A 26,821-nucleotide genomic window follows, 5' to 3' on the forward strand; every position below is an offset into this window, starting at 1 on the left:
ATGCGGCAGATTACTTCTTGTTCTGTTCCGCCTTCGGAAGAGACGATACTTTCAATGTTTTGGAAGATCTCCACCTTTTCCACCGGTTTTTTAGGAAATATTCATTTGTGAGAATTGGTTTGGTTATGAGGCTGATCATTTTTGTTTTGCTGGAATTAATATTCAGACCCACAACTTCTGCTTCTCTCTCCAGACTTGTTGTCATTTGATGGAGATCCATGATCCTATGAGAGAGTAAGCAAACATAGTCCACGTAATCCATGTTCTTTAAATAGGATGTCAAAGTCCATTGGATCTATCCGCTACCTGACAAAGCTGGGCGAAGTACATCGCTTATCACCAATGAAAACAATATTGGCGAGAGAATACATACCCTGCCTGACTCCGCTTCGGATTTAAAAATCATCTGACAACATACCATCGTACAGAACGCGACAGTTGGATCCATCATATGATGCTTTAGAACAGCAATTAGTTTTTCTGGGATGCCTTTCCTCTGCAAAGCTAACCAGATATCTCCCTGTTAACGCTATCAAAGGCCTTCTCGAAGTCGATGTACAGCAGGTTTAGTGGTGATCGATATTCAACGCACTGTTCAATAATGATCCGCAGAATGTTGATATGATCAATACAGAAGGATCCAGCTCGGAATTCTGCCTGTTCGGCATCGAGTGTGGCCTCAAGGCGTTCCAGTATGACTTTTGCTACTATTTTGGCAACTGCAGGTAGAACGCGAATTCCTCTCCAGTTTTCTCACTTTGTAAGACCTCCTTTTTTTGGGAGCTTGACGATAATTCCCTTCTTCGACTCATCGGGTAAGCTTTTGGTAGTCCAGGCTTCTTTTATGAGCAGATGGATCAGTTCACTTGATGACGTTTGCGCTGCTTGTAAAAGCTCTGCCGGAATTCCATCTTGCCATGATGGTTTTGCATAAACAACTAAATATTAAACAAAATGGCTGCCAAAATCTACCCGTGCCAATTGAAAAACGCTTTTTTTAACTGACAGTGTTGTAACTTGTCAAAACGTAAAATAGAAACTTGTCAGTACTTTAGGAATTGTCACTTGTCAAAGGTTATGAAATAGGGTCAAGTTTTATCACTTGCTCTATACGATCATTGCATCCTAGGTTTTAAGGCTTTAAAAGTTCAAGTTACATAAGACACATTGAATTTTTGCTAATTGCGTCCTTGGTTTGTACCAAGTTGATCCGGATTTTCATTTCTTGATTTTCATTAAACTTGAAACTATCAAAAAATATTGTTTACTTCTAGAACACGACGTATTTATAAGAACTTTTAGAAATTTTTTCAAAATTAGTAAAATCATTTTCGAGATTATTTTCTTTAGATGAAATCGACGAAATGTTAACATTTATTATGTAAGGAAATGCATTAAGATTGTGAAAGAATGTGAAAACAATAGTCTTTTAACAATCCCACTCCGTCATTAAGACAAAATTAAAAATAAACATTCTTTAAAAAAAGTTTTCTTTGAGTTCTAAGTTTGTGGGTGGGTTTTTATAAAATATATCTTAAAACCAACTTTACTGCTGTTGCTGTTGCTGGTGTGGCCTGTACTGCATACATTTGAGAATTTCACTTTTCCATTCCTTTAAAGACAAAAAAAATACTAACTTTTCTTTTCATTTCTTTCAATTTCAGGTGAATCAAACGTCAACCACACTGAAAATATTTATTTGTGATTTTTAAGTTTAAAAAAAAATAATGAAGTGAAAATTCAAGATCGAATCTATATGTATAATATTTTTCCAGCAAAGTGATATTTGTATATTTAAAAAAAAATTTAATTTTAAATTTGTTTCTACCCTGTCCTTATGTTAATTGATAAAATTTCACGTCATACATTATTGAAAGAGGTAATTTATTTTAATTTTATTTTAATTTAATTTCGAATTTTCTTTAAGTGCTTTAGAACGTTTTTATCTGTTTTTCTTTTTTAAGTTTTATATTCGATTTGAAATTAAGCTAAGTCCTCCTACGCAGAGTGCTGCGCTAGCTGATGATGGTGTTCCTGAAATTCAGCCTACGTCTATATTCAAAATAAGCTTTTCAATTCACTTTTTTAAAGACATACATAGGTACAAAACTTGTGGTGCTTATGTCGTGGCGTGGTACAATTTTCCTTAGTTGATATGAACATTTTTGTATCTTACAAAAAAAAACACAATAGGTTTTAGATAAAGTAGGCTACGACTTGACTATACGACTACGATGAATTACTAACAAAATGAATGAAAACTGTTGAACAACGGCATATGTAGTGTAGTATGAGAAAAAAATAAAAATAATAATAAATAGTTTTATGTAAATGATGTTGGTTTAAAAGATTTGGAGTGCTGCCTACTCAGTTTTTCGATTGTCATTTGAGGTTTTTCATTCAAAAAAAGAGCTTATTATTCTTCATGAGTGCGGTCTTAGAAAAAAGGGGGAAGGTATTCATTATTGTAATACTTTGTATATTGTGTATATACAAGATGGTGTTTTGTCAAGAGCACGACAAAATAGTTTTCCTTATCTTTTGGAACGTCGTCGTCTTAGGTACTAGGTCATGTAAAAATCGAAGTAATTTAATGTACAATAGATTCTTTTCTTGTGTCACTTATAGATAAGAATAATGTGTCTTTTTTTTCAAGGACTCTCTTAGAGAACTTCCTCCAGTATTTCTTTAAAAGGACAAATTGTACAATGTCAATTCGGGGGCACATTAAATGTGACGTGTGTATTTCCTAGGATCTACTATAATTTCTTTTCTTCTTAATCAAGTCACTTCGCTTCGAACTTGAATGTTTTAGTGACAATTCTCGCTGTATTTTGATTAGAAAGTGAAATTTTCACAACAGATTGTCGAATTAGGACTTTACATATATAAATTTAATTTGTGAACGCACCCATTCACTATAATCAATAAACTGTCACTGTCAATTTTTTGAGTAGAATTAAAATTTGTATGGTGGTAAAGTACACGAACAAAATATGTCTGCTAATTTTAAGAAATTTCCACCCAATTTCGAAGCTGCTTACTGAACCTTTAGGAGCGTTAACAACAGTTTTTGGTCGAACTTCTCGCCCTATTACAATGGCTTAGTTGTTTTGCAAAATATGCGTTATATGTGCAAATCCACATGTGATTCATGAATCACCACTTTATATACAAAAAGGAACTATTTGGTGAGGCTTGCATGCCGGCGGCGTTATGGGACCGTATTTTTTCGTCGATGATAACGATCGTCACGTTACTGCAAATGGCCAACGTTATCGCGTCATAAAAAGCGATTATTTTGAGCCGAAATATGAAGAAAAGGCCCCTTGGGCGAAATGCGGTATAATAAAGTGTGAGTTTAATGAGCGTGATTAAGAAAAAATCAGTCATGAGATTTAAAACCTCTAGATCATTTTCTTCAGGACAAATCTTCTTTCGCACTTGGGCATTTCCAAAAGTACTAAAAAACCTTTGCATACGCTAAACCGCTGGCCCGGAAATGATCCCCCTATTGTTGGGGAGAGGTATTCTTTAATGCTGACAAACCCTCTGTTTAAGATTTTCTATTTTTTCTACTCTACATGTCTCTTTCCGAGCGGATATAAAACAGTATTTGTCCAGCCTGCCCTTAAAACAGGCGAATTTTCTTCCTGCTATTACTATCGTCAAATTGCACTCACGTCCCTTCTCTCCCCGGTCACGGAAACGCTAATTGATTATCAGTTTAAGAAATATATCGAAGAACGAAAGCTCCTTAATGAACGGCTTTCAAAGTAATAGGTTCACCGGTGATTTGAGGGTTTATCTAGCCGAACAGAGAATAATTACAACATCAACACCAAATTTGACGGCAAGTTTTTACACTTGCTTCCCCATTCATTGCTTTGTCGCTTAGTTTTTTGGAAATAACCAAAAGCATTTACGCAAAGATTTATTCTCTCTTATTTAGCGAAATGCTTCGAGTGCGTTTCTCTTTCTAAGCTACCAAGACATAACAAATTCACCTTTTTGTTAACCTTTGGTATTGGCTTAGTCTATCAATATATTGATTTTTTTGAGTAATGAAATATCAATACCCTATGCATATAGGATAAACCACAGCCACCACGATACTCTCACAGGGAGGCAATCTTAACATATGTTCCTGGAATTAACCAGGGGGCTTCAACATATCCCGTGGTACCACATTTTCAGTTGGAATGTGAACTTAGTCTTTGATGAAGTGACATCTATGGAAGATAACCCTAGAAGTGTGGCTTCTTGTGGGATGCAATCCGCCGAGTTTTATCAACAATGCACATCATTCCTAAAAATGGTTTTTAATTCCATTTCAGACTTATTTTTAAACATATATTAAACACCGACGACTTATTGTCATTCGATTTGTATATTTACTGATACTTTGTTTGTAAATTTGGAGAAAGTAAGAATATTGCACTTGATATTTAAAAAGTATTTGATTGAGTTTGGCATCAAGCCCTCTTTTAAGAAATGCGTACTTCTGGTAATGATGAATATATTCTTCTTTGGATTAGAAACTACCTTATCTTACCGATCAATACAAGTTGTATTGGATTATTTCAAGTCCTCTACTCAAAAATAAATACTGGTGTCCCACAGGGTTCCATTTTGTCTCCGACTCTCTTCTTTATATTCATAAACTGTATTTAATCTGACAATTCTAATCCATTAAACTGTTTCGCTGACGACAGTACCCTCAGTTTTTCATATTCGTTTCTACATAGATTCACATCTTTGTCCTTCAGATGCGGAACTTGAACTGCAGCGTATGATAAGCTTATTAAATTCCGATCTCAAAAGCATTGTTCATTTGGGAATTAAGAAGCGTGTAGAATTTAATGGTTCAAACACTTTAATGCTGTTTCCTGTCGGTAAAGCGATACCGCTGCCAGGAAACTTATCAACTTTTTCTACTCGTTAGTTGTATCACAGATCACAATATTTCCAAAAATGTCGTTAAATGTTTAGGATTTCTCCGTAAATGTAAGAAATTTGTCAAACCTTCTAATCAGGCTGTAATTTACAAAGCTTTCATTCTTTCCAACCTTGAATATAACTCTTATACTCGCGGTACTAGATCTGTATCTTGCCAGCGAGTTTGGCAAGGTTATGCCTTACAGCCAACTTTTAGCATCTAGTTTTTCCAAGCACGATTTACTTTTCCTATGTTTGGATTTAGTTTTTCAGGTTAATCAACAATTTTTTAAATGCCGCATCGTATGCAAAATGTAAATTATAAATTCAGGTTTTTCGGCATATCAGCTTTTTGAGAGGCATGTTCCTATTAAAAACCTTTTCGTTAGGCTTGGATAAATAGCGACATCTCTTATGTCATGACGAGATGCCGCCTACAATCAATGGAGACGTTAAAAACTGGAGTACTTCCACAAATTGTATTGCAGACTGCGTAATCAAGTTTTCGTATTGGTCAGAACGGCAAAAAGACTTTATTATGAAAATAAATTTGGTTCTTTAACTTTTGGCAAAAAATTATGGAAAAACCTGCTTGAAATCGGTATTGACAAACAATCTTAAAAGCCTGTTGGTGACGTCGATTGTGAGGAGGAATCAACTGCTATCAACAGCTCTCTAAATTGTCTAAGAATACAAGAGGAGGACATTGTAAAGGCAATAATATCGATGAAATCTAATGCTACTGGCCTGACCAAATGGACCCAAAGTTCTTGAGACTATTGCTTCCATATAAATTGCGCTATATAACCTACATATTGAACAGCATATCGACTACTTCCGAGTTCCCTTCAGAATGGAAGGAAGCAAAGTTATTCCCATACCTAAAAAGCAAACAGGTACTGCCACAGAATTTCGGCCGATTGCCATTCTTCTGTTTCTTTCCAAGGTGTTTGAGAAAACTATTCTGGGGCAGATCCAAAAATATTTTACAATCAACAAGCTGTTAAGTACCTGTCAGTCTGTTTTTCTACCTAATCGCAGCTGCGAATCCGCCTTACTTTTTGTAACTGATGAAATAAGAATGGCAATGGACAGTGATCATGTTACTTTGCTTACACAGGTTAGATTATTCAAAGGCTTTTGATACCGTTTGATATTACTCAATTCTTTACAGAAAGCTGCGAATTAATTTTGGGTTTTCTTTAGAGTCCTGTAAGCTTGTTCTTTCGTATCTCAGCGAAAGGCAACAATGCGTCGTAGCCAATGAATACTCGTCCACATTTCTCAATGTTTTGAGTGGAGTGCCAAAGGGGTCTATCCTTGGACCAATCCTCTTCTCACTTTACGTAAATGAGTTACCACAAGTTGCTAAGCATTGTTTAATTCATCTTTATGCCTATGATGCGCAGATACTGATCCTGATCCTGATTCTGATACGTCGAAATTTTGGGGCTAAAAATGATATCGTAAGTTTAATGAACGAGGATCTGCTCCGCATTTCACAGTGGTCAAAAAAGAACGATCTCCCTCTAAACCCTGTCAAATCAACATCCCTCCTCATCTATTGCAAAAACTTTGATCCATCGGGCTTAAACCCGTTTAAACTTAACGACGAAACCATTGAATATGAAAGCACTGCTAGAAGCCTAGGAGTACTACTCGATTGCACTCTCACTTTGGATGACCACCTTAATTGTGCCATTGGTAAAGTCTGTGTCTGTCTCCGCCTTCTTCAAGTGACTCGAAATTTCCTCCCGATCAAAACTAAACAGCCACTTACTTAAGTGTGAAATTTAAGTTTCTAATAATATGGCCAGGGACTGTAAATGTTTTACCAAACTCTATTTTTCTCTATCATTTTGATATTCAAAGTTTTAAGACCATTGTGCACCGGTATCTCGTCTTTAATCCTTCTCTATTTTCTTAAAGTTCGCTCTGTGTTTAAACCTTTAATATGTTGAGGATATTAATAACCTCTTAAGTGTGCGTTAATTATTAAGATAGTGAGATTTTGGAGGACTTTTGATATCCTGTTCGAATGTTGGACTCTGCATTATCTCATATCATAAGATCTCAAGTTATGTGAACTTAAAAGCATATATATCTTAACTATGCAAACATATTTTTCAAACACTAAGTGTAAACTTTGGAAGTTTAGGAAAGGTTTTTCGGTGTTTAAGTTTATATTTGTAACGTAAACTATCAAATTTTGTGTGGAAAATGGTTTCCTCAGTTTTTTCTTGAAATGCAAGCATATTGCTTCCAAAAAAAAATATCAAATTTATTTGTAAAAGGTTATCCAAACGTTTAGAATCAGGGTTGTTCAAAAACATGATACCTTCAAATAAAACTTAAGCACAACTTGTATCGTCGTCTGTAACTATCGTATCGTGATTATTCGGCCATACATTCAAAAGATAATTAAAAATTAAACATCCTTTGAAAAATCGGAGCTCACGCTCAAAACGAGACTTTTAACTCTGAAACACGAACACGTCTATTCTGTTAGAAACTTTATCAGTCAAATAATTTTGTATGCAAAAGAAGAAAGTTACAAGTAAATGTATTTTATAATTCGATTGAATTAAAAGATCGTTCATGCGACTATTTGGGTAAACTTATTCTTTTACCCATTTTAAGAAAACTTATTTACACATTTTTTCTGACTTGAATAACTTTACTTTCAAATTATTTGACAGTATAATCATCATTTAAAAAGAAAATATCGTGACTGAGTAAATATAATTAGATTCAATTTTCCTCTGTTTTTTTCTGTTGACAAAACATCTACAATTATTTTTGAATAAATTTCACTTTCATGAAAATAAAGAAGAAGCAATGTTTTTTTTTCATTTTTTAATATCTTCATAAAATAATCTATCTACTATCAAAATGACATTAAATTTAAGCTTTTGATATTGTATCATTTCAATAGGGAAAATAAAGGACAAAAAAAAGGATAAGAACTTTAAGAGAACAAAAGAATAAAGAATAAAGGAACCCTTATAAATCATTTTTGCTCTCTTGAACATAATCATCTCTTTTCTATACCTATATACCTACCCTCCCTCCACCTCCGCCAAGCCGTGTCTATAATATTATAGAGTACGACAGGACTAGAGTAGTAACTTCTATACTTTCTTTTGAGTTTAGTTTTTTAATCTTCATAAAATTCAGTATTTTATAAATATATAGATACGAGTATGTGTATAGTTTGGTGTATTATACGAGTACAGTACAGGGTACCCAAGAAGTATAGTAGAATAGTGGTATTATGGAGCTTTAGAAACTTTAATCAATATTATAAACTGTTAGGAAAATGCCTTGAGATGTGTCCTTAGTAAAATAATTTTTAAGCTGTCCGGTCCGTTAGAAAATGAAAATGAAAACGAAAATGATGAGAAAATAAATGACACTTTCAATTAAGACAGATAATTTGAAATTTGTTTTTAAGTTTATTATAATTTCAATGACGAAATATTTGCACCAATTAGTTTTTGAAACTTAAATGACGAGTATTTCAAGATATGGTATTTCATTTTCTTTATCTAAAGCTAAACTATTTTTAGAACAAAGTTGATACCATTCAATATTTGGCAGAATTATTAACAAAGAAATAGTGTACAATATTTAGCGAAATTCAGAAATAACTTTAACACAATAAAATGAACAAGTTTAAAAGATTTAAGTTTATAACTTTAATTGCTGAATGAAATAAGAACTGATGCAAAAGGGTTCGTTCATAGATTATGGTCTAACTGTGATCTTCGCGTGCATCAGATGGCGCTTCACTAAAAAATACAGTGTTCACGCTGTTTGCAGGTAAAACTTGAAATTTTAAAAAGTGCAGCACTGTTAGTGTTCTATCTCCTCTGGGCACATCTGTTAAAGAAAGAACTCCTAAGATAACTGTTTGGCAATACGAGAAAGCCAAATAGGACTGTCTCAATAATTACTTCAGGATCTTTAACTTTAACAGAACCAAAAAATCACCCGAGGAATTTTTCTCTCGAAGCATCCTAAGACGCTCTCATCTTTCTTTGACAGGGTCCAGGCTTCAGCGCCATAAATGAGAACCGGGATGATGAGTGTCTTATAGATGGTGATTTTACATGCTCGAGAGAGGACTTACTTACTTCTTAATTGCCTTCTAAGTCCAAAGAAGCAGCGATTTGCAAGAGTTATTCTTCGATTGGTTTCAGCGCTGGTGTCGTTATCTGCATTAATAGCGGTGCCTAGGTAGACAAAGTCCTTAACTACCTCAAAGTTATGCCCACGGTGACGTTTTGTCCAATACGTCGTCGTTCAGTGTCCTGTTTTGATAAAATCATATGCTTCGTCTTGCCCTCATTGACCACTAAACCCATCTCCTTCGCTTCCGTCGTAATGCTCAAAAACCCTCTACTGACATCACGCTTTGATCTTCCATTTATATCAATATCATCTGCGTATCCGATTAATTGGATGGACCTTTGAAAAATTGTGCCTCTAGTGTTGACGGTTTGCACAATTCTGTCCAGAACGATGTTGAAGAAGTGACATGAGAGTGCATCGCATCGTCTTGTCCAAAACCTTTAAAGAGTTTATTAGGGCCAAAGAAGAAGTCGCCCATGTTTGACGGACTAATTTTATACATGACCAAAAATTATAGCAAAAAATTACAGCAAAAAATACTGCAATGTCCCAAAGCCTGTAGAAATTTTTGGTAATTTGTAAAAACACATAAGGAATTCTTTCTCTTCCTCGGTTCCGACGCTCGTTCTCAATCACACTCCATTTGTTAGCTCGTTAGAGAAAGCTAATCTCTTTGCTAGGCAATTTACCTCCATTTCAACGCTGCCAGAGAGGGCTATGACTCCGCTTGTACTTGAGCGAGTTAGTGATTCTATGGGACCAATCTTTTTTCGCACTCGTACTGTAGCAAAAATTCATACATATCTAAATACACATAAATCCGCTGATCCGGATGGTATCCCCGCTATAGTTCTGAAGAGGTGTTCTTCCACGCTGGCAAAACCACTGAGTCTCATCTGTCCTACTCCTCAGGTCTCGTTCCGAGCGAATGGAAAACTGCATTTGTCCAGCCCATCCCTAAAAAAGACGAATCTTCGTCTCCCTCTAATTACCGACCAATATCACTTAGGTCCCTTCTTTCCAAAGTCATGGAAACGCTGATTAATTATCAGTTCAAGAAATATCTTGAAGACCGAAAACTTCTTAAAGACCGTCAGTATGGCTTTCGAAGCAATATAGGTCCACTGGTGATCTCATGGTTCATCTCACCGAACGGTGGAGGAAATCCTTACATCGCTTTGAAGAGAGTAAGATTATTGCACTTGATATTTCAAAAGCATTTGATATTGTTTGGCATCAAGCTCTCGTATCGAAATGCGTGCTTTCGGTTTTTATGAATCCCTGCTTCATTGGCATAGTAATTACCTTTTGGATCGTTCAATACAAGTAGTATTGAAGGGATTCAAGTCTGAAAACCACAAAGAAAAGCTGGTGTGCCCCAGGGCTATGTTATATCTCCAACACTCTTTCTCATTTTTGTTAATGATCTCCTGTCTGCAACTTCTAATCCAATACATTGTTTCGATAGGACTCTTAGCTTTTCATATTCGTTTCTCGAATCATATTCCTCTTTTTCGGATGTGGAACTGCAACGACAAAATATGATGAGCTCATTAAATTTCGACCTAAACAGCATTGAACAATGGGGAATAAAAAAACCACTTAAAACTTAATGCTTCGAAATCCATTGCTGTCTTGTATTATTAAAGCGAGATATACCCCTCTTGCCATTATCCATGGATGAGACTTAAACCGAGGAGACTGAACATCTCGATATTCTCGAACTCCGTAAGGTGTTTGGGCTTCCTTAAGCGATTCAAGAAATATTTCACACCTTCTGATATGGCTGTTATCTACAAGTCTTATGTATAGACATAAGCTTTAACGTAGCCCAACAAAGAATATTGTAAAGGCGTTAAATCGCACGATCTAGGCAGCCAATTGACCGGTCCCGAACGTGAAATAAAATGTTCACCGAACTCGCCTCTCAATAAGTTCATTGTTGCGCGTGCTGTGTGGCATGTGACATCGTTTTGTTAAAACCACATGTAATGCAAGTCAAGCTCTTACATTTTGGGCAAAAAATTCACAGTTACGTTACGATTCGCATCATCTTTGAAGAAGTACGGTGCAAAGATGCCACCAGCCCATAAATCGCACCAACCTGTGACCTCTTCTGGATGCATTGGTACCTCTTGTTTGTAATGCTTCTGGCTGATATTCACTCCAAAATCGACAATTCCGCTTATTTACGTACAAATTGAGCCAAAATTGTGCTTCGTCGCTGAACACAACGGAAATGGAAGAAGCTCGCGATAAACTTTCTTAACAGAGCACACATTTTGAAATAAGATTCACTAATTTGAAAGCGTTGTTCGTTTGCAAAACGATTAATACTTAAATTATAGACCAAACTGAAGATGTTAAACAAAACACGAAATGTGCGTCAGCTGTGTTGCCAAAAAGATAATATCTAAAAAATCACCCTTTAGAATATATCTTAAACTTGATTCTTACTAAACAGGGTTGCCTCTTTCAGAATAGCAGCTTTGTCTAACCTAGATGTAAAATTTAGACTCCAGTTCAAATAAACTCGGGTTTAAAATATGACCAAGAATATGCCCCTATATAATCTCAAGCGGTTTTTAATGTTCTTCCATAATGTTTTCTTATATTTTCAAACCTTTTTTAAATGTTTTTAATATTTTGTCTCTATTATTCCAAAAATCAAGTTAAACAATTTATAAGCCAAACAATTTATCAGTCCAATGAACTTTGCCAAATCATTAATAAATAATTCAACAAAAAATAAAGAAAACAATTCACCTTTTTTATGCTTTATGATTTTACATAAATTTCAATAATTTCTGATTTTAAACAAGAAAATATTTTATAATAAATTCGGATTGTCTTTTAGCCAATATATTCATCATCTGCTTAACTTGTTTTTGTCAATATTTATTTGCGTTTTTTTTTTTTTCTTGGCATCATGTGTCTGAGAAATATTCGTCTCTAAATCAAGAAATATGATGGCGGGCGAGGTTAACAGTGGAAGTCAATGTCAAGACACACAAAACGTACATCGCTGCTCATTTTTGAACAACTCAGTCAACAGAATAAGTTGCTCATCAATTATGTTATACAAATAATTTACCCAATGAGCAAAATTTGTTAACATATTTAATTTTTTCTTATTTTTGTAAATAATAACAATTCTTCTTCCTCATCAGGAGTGAACCACAAGTGTGGTGTGATGTGGTGTGGCGTGGTATGTATGTCGTCGCGTTTGCGGCGATGGAAATATTTCCTTCCCACGCCGAGTCTCCATTTCAGCTGATTTACGGTGGGAATGTGACGCCCTTCGGATTGCATCAAAGTGCATCAAAAATGTTGTATAATGTGACAAACTGCACTTCCATTGAGTCTTCGTCATTCCAAAAAAAAAAAGAATAATATTGTTAACATATTTTTTTTATGAAACCAAAGAACAGCTAAATACAAAAAATTGATGACACGTGTTTTTTCTTTCCGCTGACAAAATGAAAAAAAAAAAAACATTATACAAACCATATTATTGTTAAATGACATTCAAAAGGGGCTATAATGTTTTTGTGCTGATTCAAATTTATTCATCCATCAACTATTATTAATGATGATGAACTAAGTAAGATATTGTAACTACACAGATTCAATGTGCTATCAAAATGTAGCAGATTTTTCAGCGTGAAAGACTTCACACCCCGCAATAATTGGTTTAAGGCGACACAAATTAAATAAAATTAATTGTCATATTCATTGTTAAATTGTCATTACCGTGTTTTTTTGGAAAAGCCATGAGTAGTAAAGTAGATATTTCGATAAAAGGCATAGTAACATCGTGCTGTGTATACAAATTTGAAGCTCAATGGATGTGTTCGTGGAGTTGTGTTCAACATACAAAACATTATCACGTTATTTTGAAACTCAAGATAAACTCTGATATTTCAATAGAATTCCTTTTTATATTATTTTAACTGATGGTTGGTAATTTAATTACTTGCTTGTGTTTCAAATTTTCTGACGCATCAACAACCTTTTTTGTAAATGCTTATTTTCAAGATTTTTATGAGTCTTACAAATTTTATGGCTACTGTGTATCAACTGTAGTACGACTACCTTTCAAAATAAAACATACAAACTATTTTGGCAAGTCTTCAACAAAAATACTTACTTACTTAAGGTGGCGCTACAGTCCTGTGTGGACTCACCGAACAAACTTCTCCATCTAGCTCAGTCCCTAGCTAGATGTCTCCAGTTTCGCGCTCCAAGTTCGGTGAGGCCACCTTCCACTTGTGCCGGCCACCTGATCCGCAGTCTTCCTCTACTGCGCTGTCCTGTGGGTGTGGATTCGACTTTCCGGGCCGGAGCATTGGTTTCCATGCGCTCTACGTGACCCAGCCATCTAAGTCGTTGGACTTTTACCCTTCTGGCTAAGTCTATGTCCATCTTCTTCTCCACTCTCCTTCGATGTATACGGGACCGTAGATCACACGAAGAACTTTTCTCTCGAACCGACCCAAGGTGCTTTCATCCGGTTTTGTCATAGTCTATGCTTCTGCACCTTATAGCAGGACGGGGATGACAAGGGTCTTACATAGCAACACTTTGGTCCCTGGAGAGAGAACTTTACCACTCAATTACTTTCTTAGTCCAAAGAAACAGCGGTTAGCAAGAGTTATTCTGTGTTTGATCTCAGCGCTGGTGTTGTTTTCTGCGTTTACAGCGGAGCCTAGGTAGACGAAGTCTTTGACTACCTCAAAGTTACGTCTGTCGATGGTGACGTTTTGACCAAGACGTCGGTGTTGTAGGTCCTTTCTTGACGACAGCATGTACTTTGTTTTGCCCTCATTAACCGTTTGCCGCCTCTGCCTTAATACTCAAATAAGCCCCATTGAAATCACGCCTGAGTTCTTCTGATTATGTGAATGTCATCAGCATATGCTATTAATTGTAGAGACTTTTGAAAGATAGTGCCTCTAGTGTTGACGTGTAAGCTCTGCACTATTCTTTCAAGCACGATGTTAAAAAAACCACATGACAGCGCTTCACGTTGTCTAAAGCCTTTTTTTACATCGAAAAGTTCTGTTAAGTTGTTTCCAACCTTTATGAAGCAGCGTGAATCCTCCATGGTCATCCTGCGCAAACGGACGAGTTTGGTAGGGATGCCAAAACTAGACATGGCTCTATACAGCTCGTCCCTGTAGATGCTTTCATATACGGCCTTGAAATCGATGAAAAGATGGTGGGAGTCGATTTGGTGTTCTTCGTTTTTTTTCCAGGATCTGCTGTCATGTGAATATTTGATCATTTGTGGACTTTCCTGGTCCAAAACCACACTGCTAAGGACTTATCAAGTTGTTGACGATGGGCTTTAGACGTTCACATATTAAGGCAGAGAAGATTTTATAGGCGATGTTAACTAGACTGATTCCTCTATATTTAGTGCAGCTTACAGGGTCTATTTTTCAGGAACGGGCAAACAATACTGAGGTTCCTTTCATCGGGCATGCTTTCTTCCGACCATATCTTGCAGAGAAGTTGGTGCATGCTCCTAACCAACGTATCTCCATCTGATTTAAAGAGCTCGTCATTCAAGCCATCCGCTCCAACGGCTGTATTAGACTTCAGCTAGATATGGCAATCTTTACTTCGTCTAAGTTGAGAGGACGGCATTGTTGGCTTTCGTCGTCTATGTTGAATGGATCATCGTGCCTGACAGCGGAATTCGGTTCGTCGTTGCCGTTATACAGTCTGCAGAAGTGGTCCTTCCATATCCTCAACATTGACTACGGTTCCACTATGATGTTTTCACTTTCGTCTTTGCAGCTTTCGGTTCTAGGTTTATGTACCTGTGAATTTCGTTTCACCTGTTCATAAAACTTTCGAACTTCATTCCTGCTTTTAAAGCTCTCAACATCTTCGACCGCACGCTTCTCATGCCCTATCTTTTTCCTTCTAAAAAGTCGGCGTTCCTCTCGCCTCTTCTACTCATAGAACTCATGAGCAGCTCTAGTCCTTTTATGCAGCGCCGCTTTGCGTTCCTGTGCTTTGGCTGCATTTGCCTTCCGACATTCCTCATCAAACCAGGGGTTCCTTGTTGGTGGCAGCTTGGAACCCAGCACATCAGAAGCGGCTTCTCTGATTGCATGTTGGCAATGTTGCCACTGGTTTTCGATACATTGTGTTGGCGGCAGAGAACTTTGAGAGAGGTTACTTGTAACTCGGTCGGAAAAGGATTTGGCGATCTCTGGCGATTGTAGCCGTTCGACATTGTACCTTCTCCCAGCATCTCCCTGTTTGGCCTTGTGTCTGAAAACCCGAAGTGCTACCTTGGCTACAACTAGGTAATGGTCGGATTCGATGTTAGCTCCCCGGAAAGTTCAGACACCCATGATGCTGGTAGCGTGCCTGGCGTCGATCGCAATATGGTCAATCTGGTTTTCGGTAGATTGATCTGGAGAACTCCAAGTTCCTTTGTGGATGTTGAGGTGTGGAAAACGCGTACTGGCTACCATGACGTTTCGCCCTGCAGCAAAATCTAATAGCTTGAATCCGTTGGCGGAAGTGTTGTCGTGCAGGCTTATCTTCCCGATTATTCTACCAAAGATGTCTTCCCTTTTTAGCTTGGTATTAAAATCGCCCAGGACTATTTTAATATCGTAGCTAGGGCACTGCTCATATGTTTTGTCTAGGAGCTCGAAGAACATATCTTTGGTGTTGTCGTCTTTCTCTTCTGTGGGGGCGTGCGCGCATATCAGGCTAATGTTGCCGAATTTATCCTGGATGCGTATGGTCATGAGGCGCTCATTGATGCACCTATAGCTCAAGACGTCTTGCCTAAGTTTGGCTCCATTGACAAAGCCGCATCCAAATAAGCGCTGTTGGTTTTCGTGGTAGCAGTCACCATAGTAAATATCGCAGTTTTTCATCCTGTTTTTGCCCGGCCCATCCCATCGTATTTCTTGGATGGCGGTGATATCTTTATATCGGTCTAGGGCCTCTGCTAATTCTTCGGCCGCACGTGGTCTGTTAAGGGAATTAACATTCCACGTGCATATCCGAAGTTCGTTGTCCTTTATTCGTTTGCGTTGGTTGTCAACAGTAAATCCTTCCGTATCCGAGGGCCAGCTCCTAAGTATAACTCAAAGGATGGGGAGCCGGATAAAACCGCTCCTTACAGGCCTGGGCTCCGAATAAGTCGAAGAAGTCCTATAAGGTGTTCACTAAGTAGTTCAACCTTACTGGAACTGTAGACGCCACCGTTGATTACGTCTCTTTAATTCCTCCGCTGCCGTCCGGATAAGGAGAGGTGCCTTAGTGGAAACACCTCTCCCCACCTCTCTCGTTTGCTGCCCCCAACAACTTTCCACTGGGGTTGGAACTCAATCTCCAGTTGAGGTACTAGTCACCCGATGTTCACCACGGGGAGGTGAGAGTAGGAGTTCAAATATCAATTGGATATTGATAATATTACCAAGTGGTGTTTCATAAATGGTTTAAATTTAATCTACAAAAGTGTAGTATTGTTACGTTTTCTAAAATAAAGGATCCGATATGTTTTGATTACAAAATTGAGGTTCAGGTTCAGAAGAGCTAGGTATGGTGAATACAGTGGTTTTGAAACTATGTAGGCCGAGTTTTTGATAATGATTTACGAGTGCAGAATTAGAGAACTTTTTCCATCGATATCTTACCCAAATGGTCACGCAAAATAGTTTTCACTGATCTTTCCGAAATTTTTATACTTCTAGGAAGGACTCGCATGAACTTAAGAGTTATTAACATTTTGTCAATCAAATTTTCGATATCAATATATGATGTTTTATGCAGATCTATAGAAATAAAATATTTGTGACTGCACGTCTATAGAAGTGTTCAAAAATGTTTATCAAATCAATATAGAAATGCTCAGTCAACATCATTTCACCAATGTCTCTGTGTTTCTCAAAATTGTATGTATTTATTTTTTACATAAAATAATTAGAAAATCGAAAGCTAATTTTGCTTAAGTCATCAAATACAGAAGGTTACAATTCCCCCTTAAACATTGCTATCGATGGTAATTCAATGATTTTCAACATTATATTGGTTTGATTCAGCTATTCAAATTGACCTAATTCGAAAGGTTAATTAGTCTCATTATGAATTTAATGTTGAAAAAGTTTTTCTAACCGAGTAAAGTAATTCATTCCGATTGAGTGATTTATTCCTTTTTCGATGACGATAATTTTATCATCAACATTAGATCGACCTTTTTTGGAATTAACTCTAATTTTTTTCTTTCTTTCTTTCTTAATATACAAAATATATAATCGCATCAATTTATCCAATCGTAACTTAGGTATATTTATATGTAGGTATAGGGATAGGAACGCTTTTCCAAACGATTTGTTGTTAAGCCTGATTATTGTGTGAATATTTTTATTTTCACCACTTTCTTATTTGGTAAAATACAGAGATATAAACATCTGGCAATAATTGAAAATCCCACGAATTTCCTGCGTGATTCCAAAGTCTATAACCACCCCCAACTTCTTCAAAACAATTGGAGACAATTTAATTATAAATAAAAGAAAAAATATTTTATCCGTAGGTGCGCCTCCACCCTCTGTAGTTGTATCTATCTATGTTAATTTCTTTTCCCTTCTCTGGATCCTATTTTAAAAGACGACGACGCGACGTAGATTTTATACCACAGAGCTCTGCATCTTTTTATTTATACCTTGAGAGTTTTATGTAAGTTGTACGAAATAATCTTAGTAGGCGTCTATAACTACTTGTACAATATCTGGCGGCAGGCCTGAATGCTCGCGCCCGTTCTCCAATTATAGAAGTTAGAAATCAGAATCCAGGTGATTGAGTTTGAGTTTGAGACTCCAAGTTGTACATATTACTTAATCTGCAATCGTGCTTAACTCCAGCTGCCGATGCAGACTTTTTTTCACAGAGTATGAGCGTACATAAAAATATAACTATGTAGGAAACCAATGATCTGTATTCAGAAAGTTGCTGTTCATTTATCGTGCATTTGTTTTTTTTCTTAATAATAATAAAAAGTAATTATAAAATTATAAAAATAATTAATTATTTTAAAGTAAAAGCCCGACAACATCTGTGTTTATCAGTCAAAGTGGTGAAAGTTCTTTTATTCACATTCAGGTCTACATTTTTCATACCACTTGCAGAGGTTGCCATTTTCAAAACAAAAATCATCATCATTATCATCATGAAGTGCCAAGAGCTTGCAATTAAATTATTAGCACGAAATCAGACTTTTTATAGTCGTTTATATAAAAGCAAACGAAATCTAAGGCTCCATTAAGGCGAAATTTAATTCCAATCGTAAAATTTTATTTTTATTTAAAGTTAAGAGCTTTTTAAATGAAGACACATCTTATCGAAATCATATATGTCTTTTAGGGAGGAGGGCTAAAGATCTCCAAAAACAAAAAATAAAATAATGTCAAATAATGAGTTCCTTTGGTAATGGCCATTTTTATAGGCACAAAACATTAATGGGAAGACGAAACACGTAAAGCCAAATGACCGTAGAAACATATCATTCCTTTCGAAAGAGCTTTGCGTGAGCTCTTTTAAGGTTGTTTTGATTATATGCTATATTATCTGTTTGGATATTTGAAGGATTAATTTTTTTCTAAGTTGATTTATTTTGTACATCCTTGTCTTCCATGGTTTTTGGTTTAAAGCTTAACTGGAATTTAAATCTTTAAAATTTGAAACCTGACATAAACCAGATTTGATTATATATTTAGTCGAAAATATTAAGTCTGCAAGTGCAAGTGTTATTGATGATGATCCCAATTTATCGATTTCAAAACCTTCGCAGCAATTGACTTGTTGTACACTTTGACATTTACATCGATATTGAGTTAAAAATCAAGTTATGGCCGTGAAAGTGGTTACAAATTGTACCTAAAGAACGCAACGGATCTTCTACGGTTCTTGTTGTTTCATGTAGCTTTAAAGAAGTCTGGATATAAGGTCCATGTTCTTTATGATCTCAACGTTATTTCATTGGACTCGATATCTTTTTAAAACACCAAAACAACCAAAGGTTGAAATTGTACACATTTCAACTCTTTATGAGTTTTTTCAAAAAATAATTTGATGATCACGGACGTTATGCTTTTTCAAATCAGTCATGAGCTAAGTTTCTTTGGGATTCCATATATAGTACAGTGAGAGTTAAACTCATATCTACTCTAAGGCTCTTGTTTGTGGAAAAATCGTTTACGATACCAAAGTAGATTCTCAGTTTCACTACTCTTTGGCAAATATCCTAAACTTATTCGATTTCAAACAAGAAACTTTTTACTTTTAAAAACTGTCAAATTCCATTGAAAGATGGCTACAATGTCGATGGATTAAAAACGTCTACTCAATCAGAAATTTTTGAAATTGTGATGAATCAACGCTTTAACCCTAAAATTAAAAATGCATGTTCCTTGGTAATGTCGTCTAAATTAAAAAAAGCTTATTTCCATTGTCTTGTTAACTTTTATTTACTTCTGCATTTTCAAAACGTTTAATTTATTTTATTTTTTATTAGCTTTCGACAACTTTTTAAAGCCTTATTTGCAATTTAATATTTCTCTTTGCATATTACTGAAAAGCTTTTTAAAATTCTGAATATAAGTTGCAAATTTAATTGTTTAATGAAACAAAAAGAACAAATACTTTGGAAAACAGCAAAGCTTTCCTTTTTTTATTAACGGTTTTGTACTTTGCAGATTTTCGTTTGGCAAAACGTAATTTGCAAAGTAAAAGTGCAAAGTTGCACAGTTTAAATTGAATTGTTTTCATGTTTTCCATTTTGTTAATTGAATGAATGTTGAATGAAATAAGAATTAAAAGAAAGGGTTTCGGTCTAACTACGGCTTTCGTAGCAATAGGTCCACTGCTGATCTCATAGTTCACCGAACAGTGGAGCAGATTTTTACATTGCTTTGGAGAAAGTAAGATTATTGCAGTTGATATTTCAAAAGGATTTGATAGGGTCTGGCATAAGGCTCTTTTATCGAAAATGCGTGCTTTTGGGTTTCATGAATCTTTTCTTCATTAGATAAGTAATTACCTTTCGGATCGTTCAATACAAGTAGTATTGGATGGATTTAAGTCTGAAAACCACAAAATAAATGCCGGTGTGCCGCAGGGCTCAGTTTTATCTCCAACACTCTTTCTCATTTTTATTAATGATCTCCTGTCTGCAAGTTCTAATCCAATACATTGTTTCGTTGACGATAGCACTCTTAGCTTTTCATATTCGTTTTCAGACTCACATCCCTCTTTTTCGGGTGTGGAACTGCAACGACAAAATATGATGAGCTCGTTAAATTCCGACCTAAACAGCATTGTAGAATAGGGAAGAAAAAACCGCTTGGAATTTAATACTTCGAAAATTCAATGCTGTCTTCTGTCTTGTATTATTAAAGCGAGATATACCCCTCTTGCCATTATCCATGGATGTCACTTGCATCGAGGAGACCAAACATCTCGATATTCTCGGTAGGTGTATCACCAACCACCTTTTGTGGAACGATCACATACGCTATGTTGCCAAAAATGCAGTAAGATGTTTGGGTTTTCTAAGCCGAAGTTTTTCTCCCCCTCTGATCTGGCTGTTATTTACAAAATTTTTATACGTCCAAAGCTTGAGTATAACTCTGCAACTTATTTAAGCCTTTTGGACAGTTTTGAACGTAGGACATTAAGATTAATTGGTGATAAGATGTCTCACCATCATAAGATCATTTACGTCGCTTGAACATCTTCGAAATGTTTCTTGTCTCACCCTGTTTTACCGTTATTTTAACGGTTTATACTCTAGAAAAATAGCCTGCTGCATTCCTCCCCTTAAACAGTTCAACTGTTATACTAGTGCTTTTAGGAATGTTCATCAATATACTCTGGATCCCAATTTTCGGTCTTACTGTCGAGTAGAGAGATTCGTTCTTTAGCCGTACTATGCGAATATGGAATGCCACACTATTCTTGAATTCAAGTGCACCAATACCTTCTTTCAACCTCTCTCTCTTTTCTAACACTGTGTCTTTACATAATAAGGGTATTATTCCCTTGAGTGTGAGCTTATTATATAAAAAAAAAATCCCAGAGATCGAGTTGTGCTAAGCAACGTTAAAACCCAGAATGTGATGTAAGATTTGAATTTTTTTTTGAAGACTTGCCAGAATAGTTGATTCGAGGCCGCCACAAAATTGTGTGTTATATTTTGTTTTGTTGCGTTTGTGAACACTCATGAAACCATGGTTTACTAAAATTAGGTAGCTAAGAGACCTTAAGTTCCTGTTTAAAAAATGAGTTAGCTTGGAAGAAATTACAGATTTATCTGATACCAACACGATACAAAATGCAGCGTTTTTCTTACAAAAATTCTGTCGACAGGGTTTTTGATTCTATCGCGTTTTTGTGTCACGTTAATTTGGTTTTAGATAAATATTAAAATAAAACTGACAAATGCTTTACCAAAAATTACTTATCATACCCTAACAACAAGCTTTTGAGATACGCATAGAATTATCAATTGTACCAACATTTATAATAAAGACTCAAGCAAACGTCTAAATTCTCCTTTTATCTGCAACTAAGATTTGGTATTTGTAATACAGGGGTTTTCAACAGGGAAGCTACAATATTAGAGCTACAAGGACAGCAGACGACGCTATATTTTGTGCCGCTCTTTTAACATTACTCTTCAGAAAAAGTTTGTCATTTCATGATGGAAAGATATACGAGCCAACAACGAGTAGAAATTCTTAAAATTTACTACCGAAATACGGAGTCAGTGGTCTCAACGTTAAGAGCTCTACGTTCAATTTACTGTCGTCATAATCGTCCTAGCAGGTCAACAATTGAGCGTCTAGTGGAAAAACTTAAATCCACAGGCACAGTACAAAATGTTTTTGAGCCAGTGAGACAAAAAAGAGCCCCTGTGGTCCAGAATATTTCTGCCGCTAAGGCAGTGTGTCTCTCACACTTCGTCGTTCTAAGGCGTTGGGCATCTCAGTAACGTCGTTGTGGCAACATTTTGCGAAAAGATATTGGCCTACATCTTTACAAGATTGAACTGAAGCCGCTTGAGCACCAGTAGAGTCGTATGTTCGTGAATTGGGCTGAGCAACAACTTAAAAGTAATTCGGATTTTCATCGAAAAATCATCTTCAGCGATGAGGCTCATTCCTGGCTGAATAGCTTCCTCAATGAACAAAATATGGGAATTGGTTAGGCAGTAATCCACACGTATTCCATGAGTCATCATTGCATCCCGAAAAAATTAAGGTTTGTTGTGATTTATGGGCCAGCGCAGCGGCGTCATTGGGCCGTACTTCTTCCGTGATGATTAAGACCGGCACGTTGTTGTGAATGGAGATCCGTTTAATGAAAACCGAATACACAGCGCATGTCACAATCAATTTATCGAAAAGCAAGTTTGGAGAACGTGTTATCTCAAGAAATGGGCCAGTCGCTTGGCCGCCTCGGTCCTGCGATTTGACGCCGGTAGACTGTTTCCTGTGGAGCTACGTCCAGTCTATGGTCTATGCCAACAACCAGCGACGATTGATGAATTTCGTTCGTATATCGAACTTGAAATTTCAGCCGTTTCGGCCGATTTATGCTTGAAAACCGTCGAAAATTAGGTTCAGCGCCTGAACATCTGCAAGCGTGCCGTAGTTGCCAAGTAAAAGAAATTGAGTTCCATACATAATTGTATTGAACGTACTTTCACAGGAATAAAGAATTTCATTGATATCAAAAACCTTTTTTGTTATATTAAAACTTTTGTAGCGCTCTTATTGAAGAACCCGATACTTATAAAATCATACTTCACTACTGATATTTTTGCAAAAAACAAACGCACCTATCATCTTCTTGGCTTTTAGAACGTCCATGAATTTAAAGAACAATAAGTAAATAATTTAACCCTCATAGCTCAATTGTAGCCTTCTCTTCAGCATCTGTCCATGAAAAAATGGACTGTTTTATAATAGATCTCGTATTTTTTGAAATGATTTTTATGGCCCTTATATCTGTTCGCGCAGATTTACTTAAGGTCCAATGTTCCAAAATTTGGAATATTATTGGCATTTCCAAATTTCTTCAATGGAGAAATTTCCAAAGAACATTGTTGCTAAGGTAACACTCCATAACAATTGAAAGTGGTTCATTTCCAAGCATAATTGTTTTTCTGAAGACTCAAAAATATCAAAATTTAAATAAAAGTTAACAAAGTTTAATATTTCAATATTAAGTGCTCCTAATTCTCTGTTCTTTGATACTTGTTCTCTGAATTTCGACAATTAGCAGTTTCAAAAATTCAAAGAATTCTGTTTTCATTCCAACGCCTCAAATTAAGTTTTTGCCACGATACAAAATTCACTTTCCATATATGCTGACATCACTCTCTGAATCTGATGATAATATGATAATATCTTCAAAAAATAAGATGAATATCCTTATTAAACCCATATCACATATCTTTAACACGTAACTTTACCACCATATTGTGTTAAAATTCTTGATAAAGAGATGATCAACATACAATTTAATGTTTGCACTCTCTGCCTAAAGCCTACACGTTCTTCTATATGTAGGTACATTGTACATATTTTCGATAATGGGACTTGTAAAAACACACTCTACCCTTTTTCTGAGACAGCAGCATCCAACGCATTATTACATCAGGGCCACATTACCTTTTAGCTTACGAAGAGAACTCCCATCTTATAAACCATCATCATCTCATCATCATAGCTTGTAAGAAGACAAATTTCTTTGAGAATGAAATTCCTCATATTAAAAGGTGCGGTCATGGTGGAGGAGGGACCTGATAAGGGATTAATGAAAGCACCCGACTTTGTCGACTTTGCCGACATCTTCGTCGTCACTTTTGGTTTGGTGTTGGTGCGGCGGCGAGAGGCGGTGGAAATGGGAGGCAAGACCCTTGAAAATTATTTAAAGGTTCAGCTCCTTTCTTTTTTTCCCGTCAATAAATTACAGAGGACCACCACCGCACCATACTCCAATCTTCATTTTTCCTGACTTTGTGTTTTATTGGGAGTGATTTTGTGTTTGCCCATTTTTACCCCCCTTTAAGAATAAAATCAATTGATAATAAAGAATGACTTTGTAAATAAGTTTGTAGATAGGAACGTAGAGTAGATTTTCTTTGTGCTACATTGCTGTAGCTTTTATGAAATTATATAAATTAAAAAGATTTAACGGTAACATAAACATTACAGAAGCTGGCTAAGAGAGTATCAGTCAAAGTTTCTTTGAACGGTAATCGAGTGAATTATGATCTCATTTTAACCGTTTCCATTCCAATCAAGTCAATCGTCATTTCATCTCATCCGTCGTCGTAGTCGCTCGTTCGTCTAGTCTATACCGTTGTCGTCTTGGAAGTCTTATAATCGTCTTCGTCTTCGTCATCGTCATAGTCCACTTCGTCTCCATCTCCATATTTTAAGTCAATTGCGGAAATCTTATTTCTTGTGTGTCTGTCTATAGTTCCTATACCGTTCCGTGTATCTTATAGATTCTTGAAGGTGGATTTATTTGTTATATTGGTACATACACCGAGACCGGGAGCTTTACTACAAGCAACAAAAAACAAAACGACCGACACGACGACGACGCACGGTGGCGGTGACGGTTTCAATTGCAACAGATGCGACGACGATGACGCTGAGGAGTATTACCTTCATAAATTTAATGAGAAAATTCAGTTTTCCCAATAAAATGTTACTTCTATCCCTCTGTTCGTTCACGTCATTGAACATAAGTCTGCATCTGCTACGAAATACAGTGGATCCGTTTGTTTTAAAACTTGACTTTTTTTACATTAAACTTTTTTAATGTGTGTTCGTTTTTATTTAAAATATAAGGAACTTTCTTAGTACCCGTAGTTTGATGGTCAGTGCGTTGGACTGTCACGCAAGGGGTCTTGGGTTCAATCCCTGCCTGTGCCACCTAACTTTTTTCACGGGTACTGCCTCTTGCGATGAATTGACAAATCCTCCAAGAATAATTATTGTTATGAAAAAGTGCTTTCTCAAATTTGCCGTTCGGATTCGGCATATAAACTGTAGGTCCCATCCATCTCTGACAACAGTACTCGGACACAGGAATGGTTGAGAGTTGTGGGACTGTTGCGCCACCTAATTTATTTATTTTTTAACTTTCTTAAAGACTAAAGTTTTCTATTCATTAATTATGGGGTTTTCCATGTGTAAAATAAATCAATTTATTTTTGATCCAGATCTGTCAAAAAGTAAATTTACCCCAGTTTTTGCCTAAGTTAAAGTAAATAATTTTTGAATTAAGATCAAATCTAGTTTATTTTCTGCAGATTTACCATAAACAATTAAAGAACTTTACTCAAATTGTTTAACAGAAGTTTAAAAACCGAATACCCGGTTATGGTCAAAAAATCCCGCTGTCAAAGTTGTTATTGTCGGTTGTCATATCCTTTAATCTACTGCCACATTTCAATCTGCAGTTTATTATAGTAAAGTTGTATTTTATACGTTAACCATATAAAATTCAACTTCGGTAGATATCCGCAACTCATAAATTTGTTGCAGCAATTCGTCAGCTTACTTTGATTTTTTTTTTAAAAGCAACAATGTCTGCTTGATAATAGTTGAGGTCAAGCAGAAGTTGGTTACATTAATTTGGCTTTTTGTAAATTTTGTAGTTTGTGCAACAAAATTGAACTTCAAACAAATTTCATTGCTTAATTAAGAATCGAGCATTTTTTAACGATAGTTTCGAATTTGTTAAAAGTTTGTGGATACTGAATTGTTTGTTTATTTTAAAGATCTTAACTCCGTTCGCGGAGACTTAGCAGACTTATCACCATGTGATTGTGCAACTTGTCAAAAGCTAAAACTTGATAAGTTATAACGTAGACTAAAATTCATTGACGTTAGGCAAAAAGGCCTTAAGTCAGAAACTGCTGTTTTTCTTAAAACCAAATTGAAAGTTTTTTTTCAATTTCATAAGTTTTACCGTTTTTTGATGACTTAAGTCTTTAGGATCGTCTCATTTTGTATTATTTAAAAAAAAGGATTGGTTTCTTTTTATGACTTAAGTCAGAAAATAAAACATTGTCATTTAGTTTTAAATAAGAAATTGTTTTATTTATAAAAAGGTTAAGAGTATAAAGTTGAGAAAAATTAGTATTTATATAGTTTCTGTTTCTTCGTCTTCATCTATCAAATCGGGATCATCATTTGTTGCGGTGTTAGAAGTTGTCAAATTTTATAAAAGTCGTGAAACACAGGTCGTACTTAGCTTAAAAAAGAACGCTCTTTTTCTAGTCAGTTATCGGGACTAAAGTTGTGTACTTTGCTTGGAGTGGATAATCTTTGAGAAATCCCTTTTTTCCCCTTTTTAGGAAGCTTAAAATCTTGAAGTCTTCGAAGTGGTTTAAGTTGTTTTTGTATCGCACCAATCCATTCTGCTGGCATTGCAGCCATTGCACATTATGTCAAGAAAACTGCTCGTTAATAGTATTTTTTTTGCACATAAAAACTGTCAAAGAATTCCTCTTGCTGATTTCATGAACTTGGAGCTTCTTTTTAAGCTAGCTGTTCTAACTAGCTGAAACCAATTGGGGGGTTATAAACAGGTCCTTTAGGTTTTTTTAACCAACTTAAGACCTTAATACCAAACCGAATATGCATTTTTCAGACTTATTGCCTTGATACTAAATTATTACCGATAGGAA

General features: G+C 35.9%; 1 protein-coding gene across 8 annotated transcripts in view; it reads left to right on the plus strand.

Moving 5' to 3' along the window:
• LOC129940292 (apoptosis-stimulating of p53 protein 2) overlaps positions 1-26,821 on the plus strand; it is a 375,436-nt gene that overhangs the window by 221,532 nt on the left and 127,083 nt on the right. For 4 of the 8 annotated variants that reach the window (XM_056048582.1, XM_056048580.1, XM_056048586.1 and 1 more), the window contains exon 2: positions 1,665-1,879. The exons of the other annotated variants lie outside the window; for them this stretch is intronic. Coding sequence is in view for 1 of the 4 variants with exons in the window: in XM_056048586.1 (XP_055904561.1) it covers positions 1,838-1,879 (42 nt within the window). In the remaining 3 variants the exon portion in view is untranslated. The remainder of the gene's footprint in view (positions 1-1,664; positions 1,880-26,821) is intronic. 8 annotated transcript variants of the gene reach the window in all.

Source organism: Eupeodes corollae, chromosome 1 (genome assembly GCF_945859685.1).
Source record: "Eupeodes corollae chromosome 1, idEupCoro1.1, whole genome shotgun sequence".
Taxonomy (NCBI): Eukaryota; Metazoa; Arthropoda; class Insecta; order Diptera; family Syrphidae; genus Eupeodes; species Eupeodes corollae.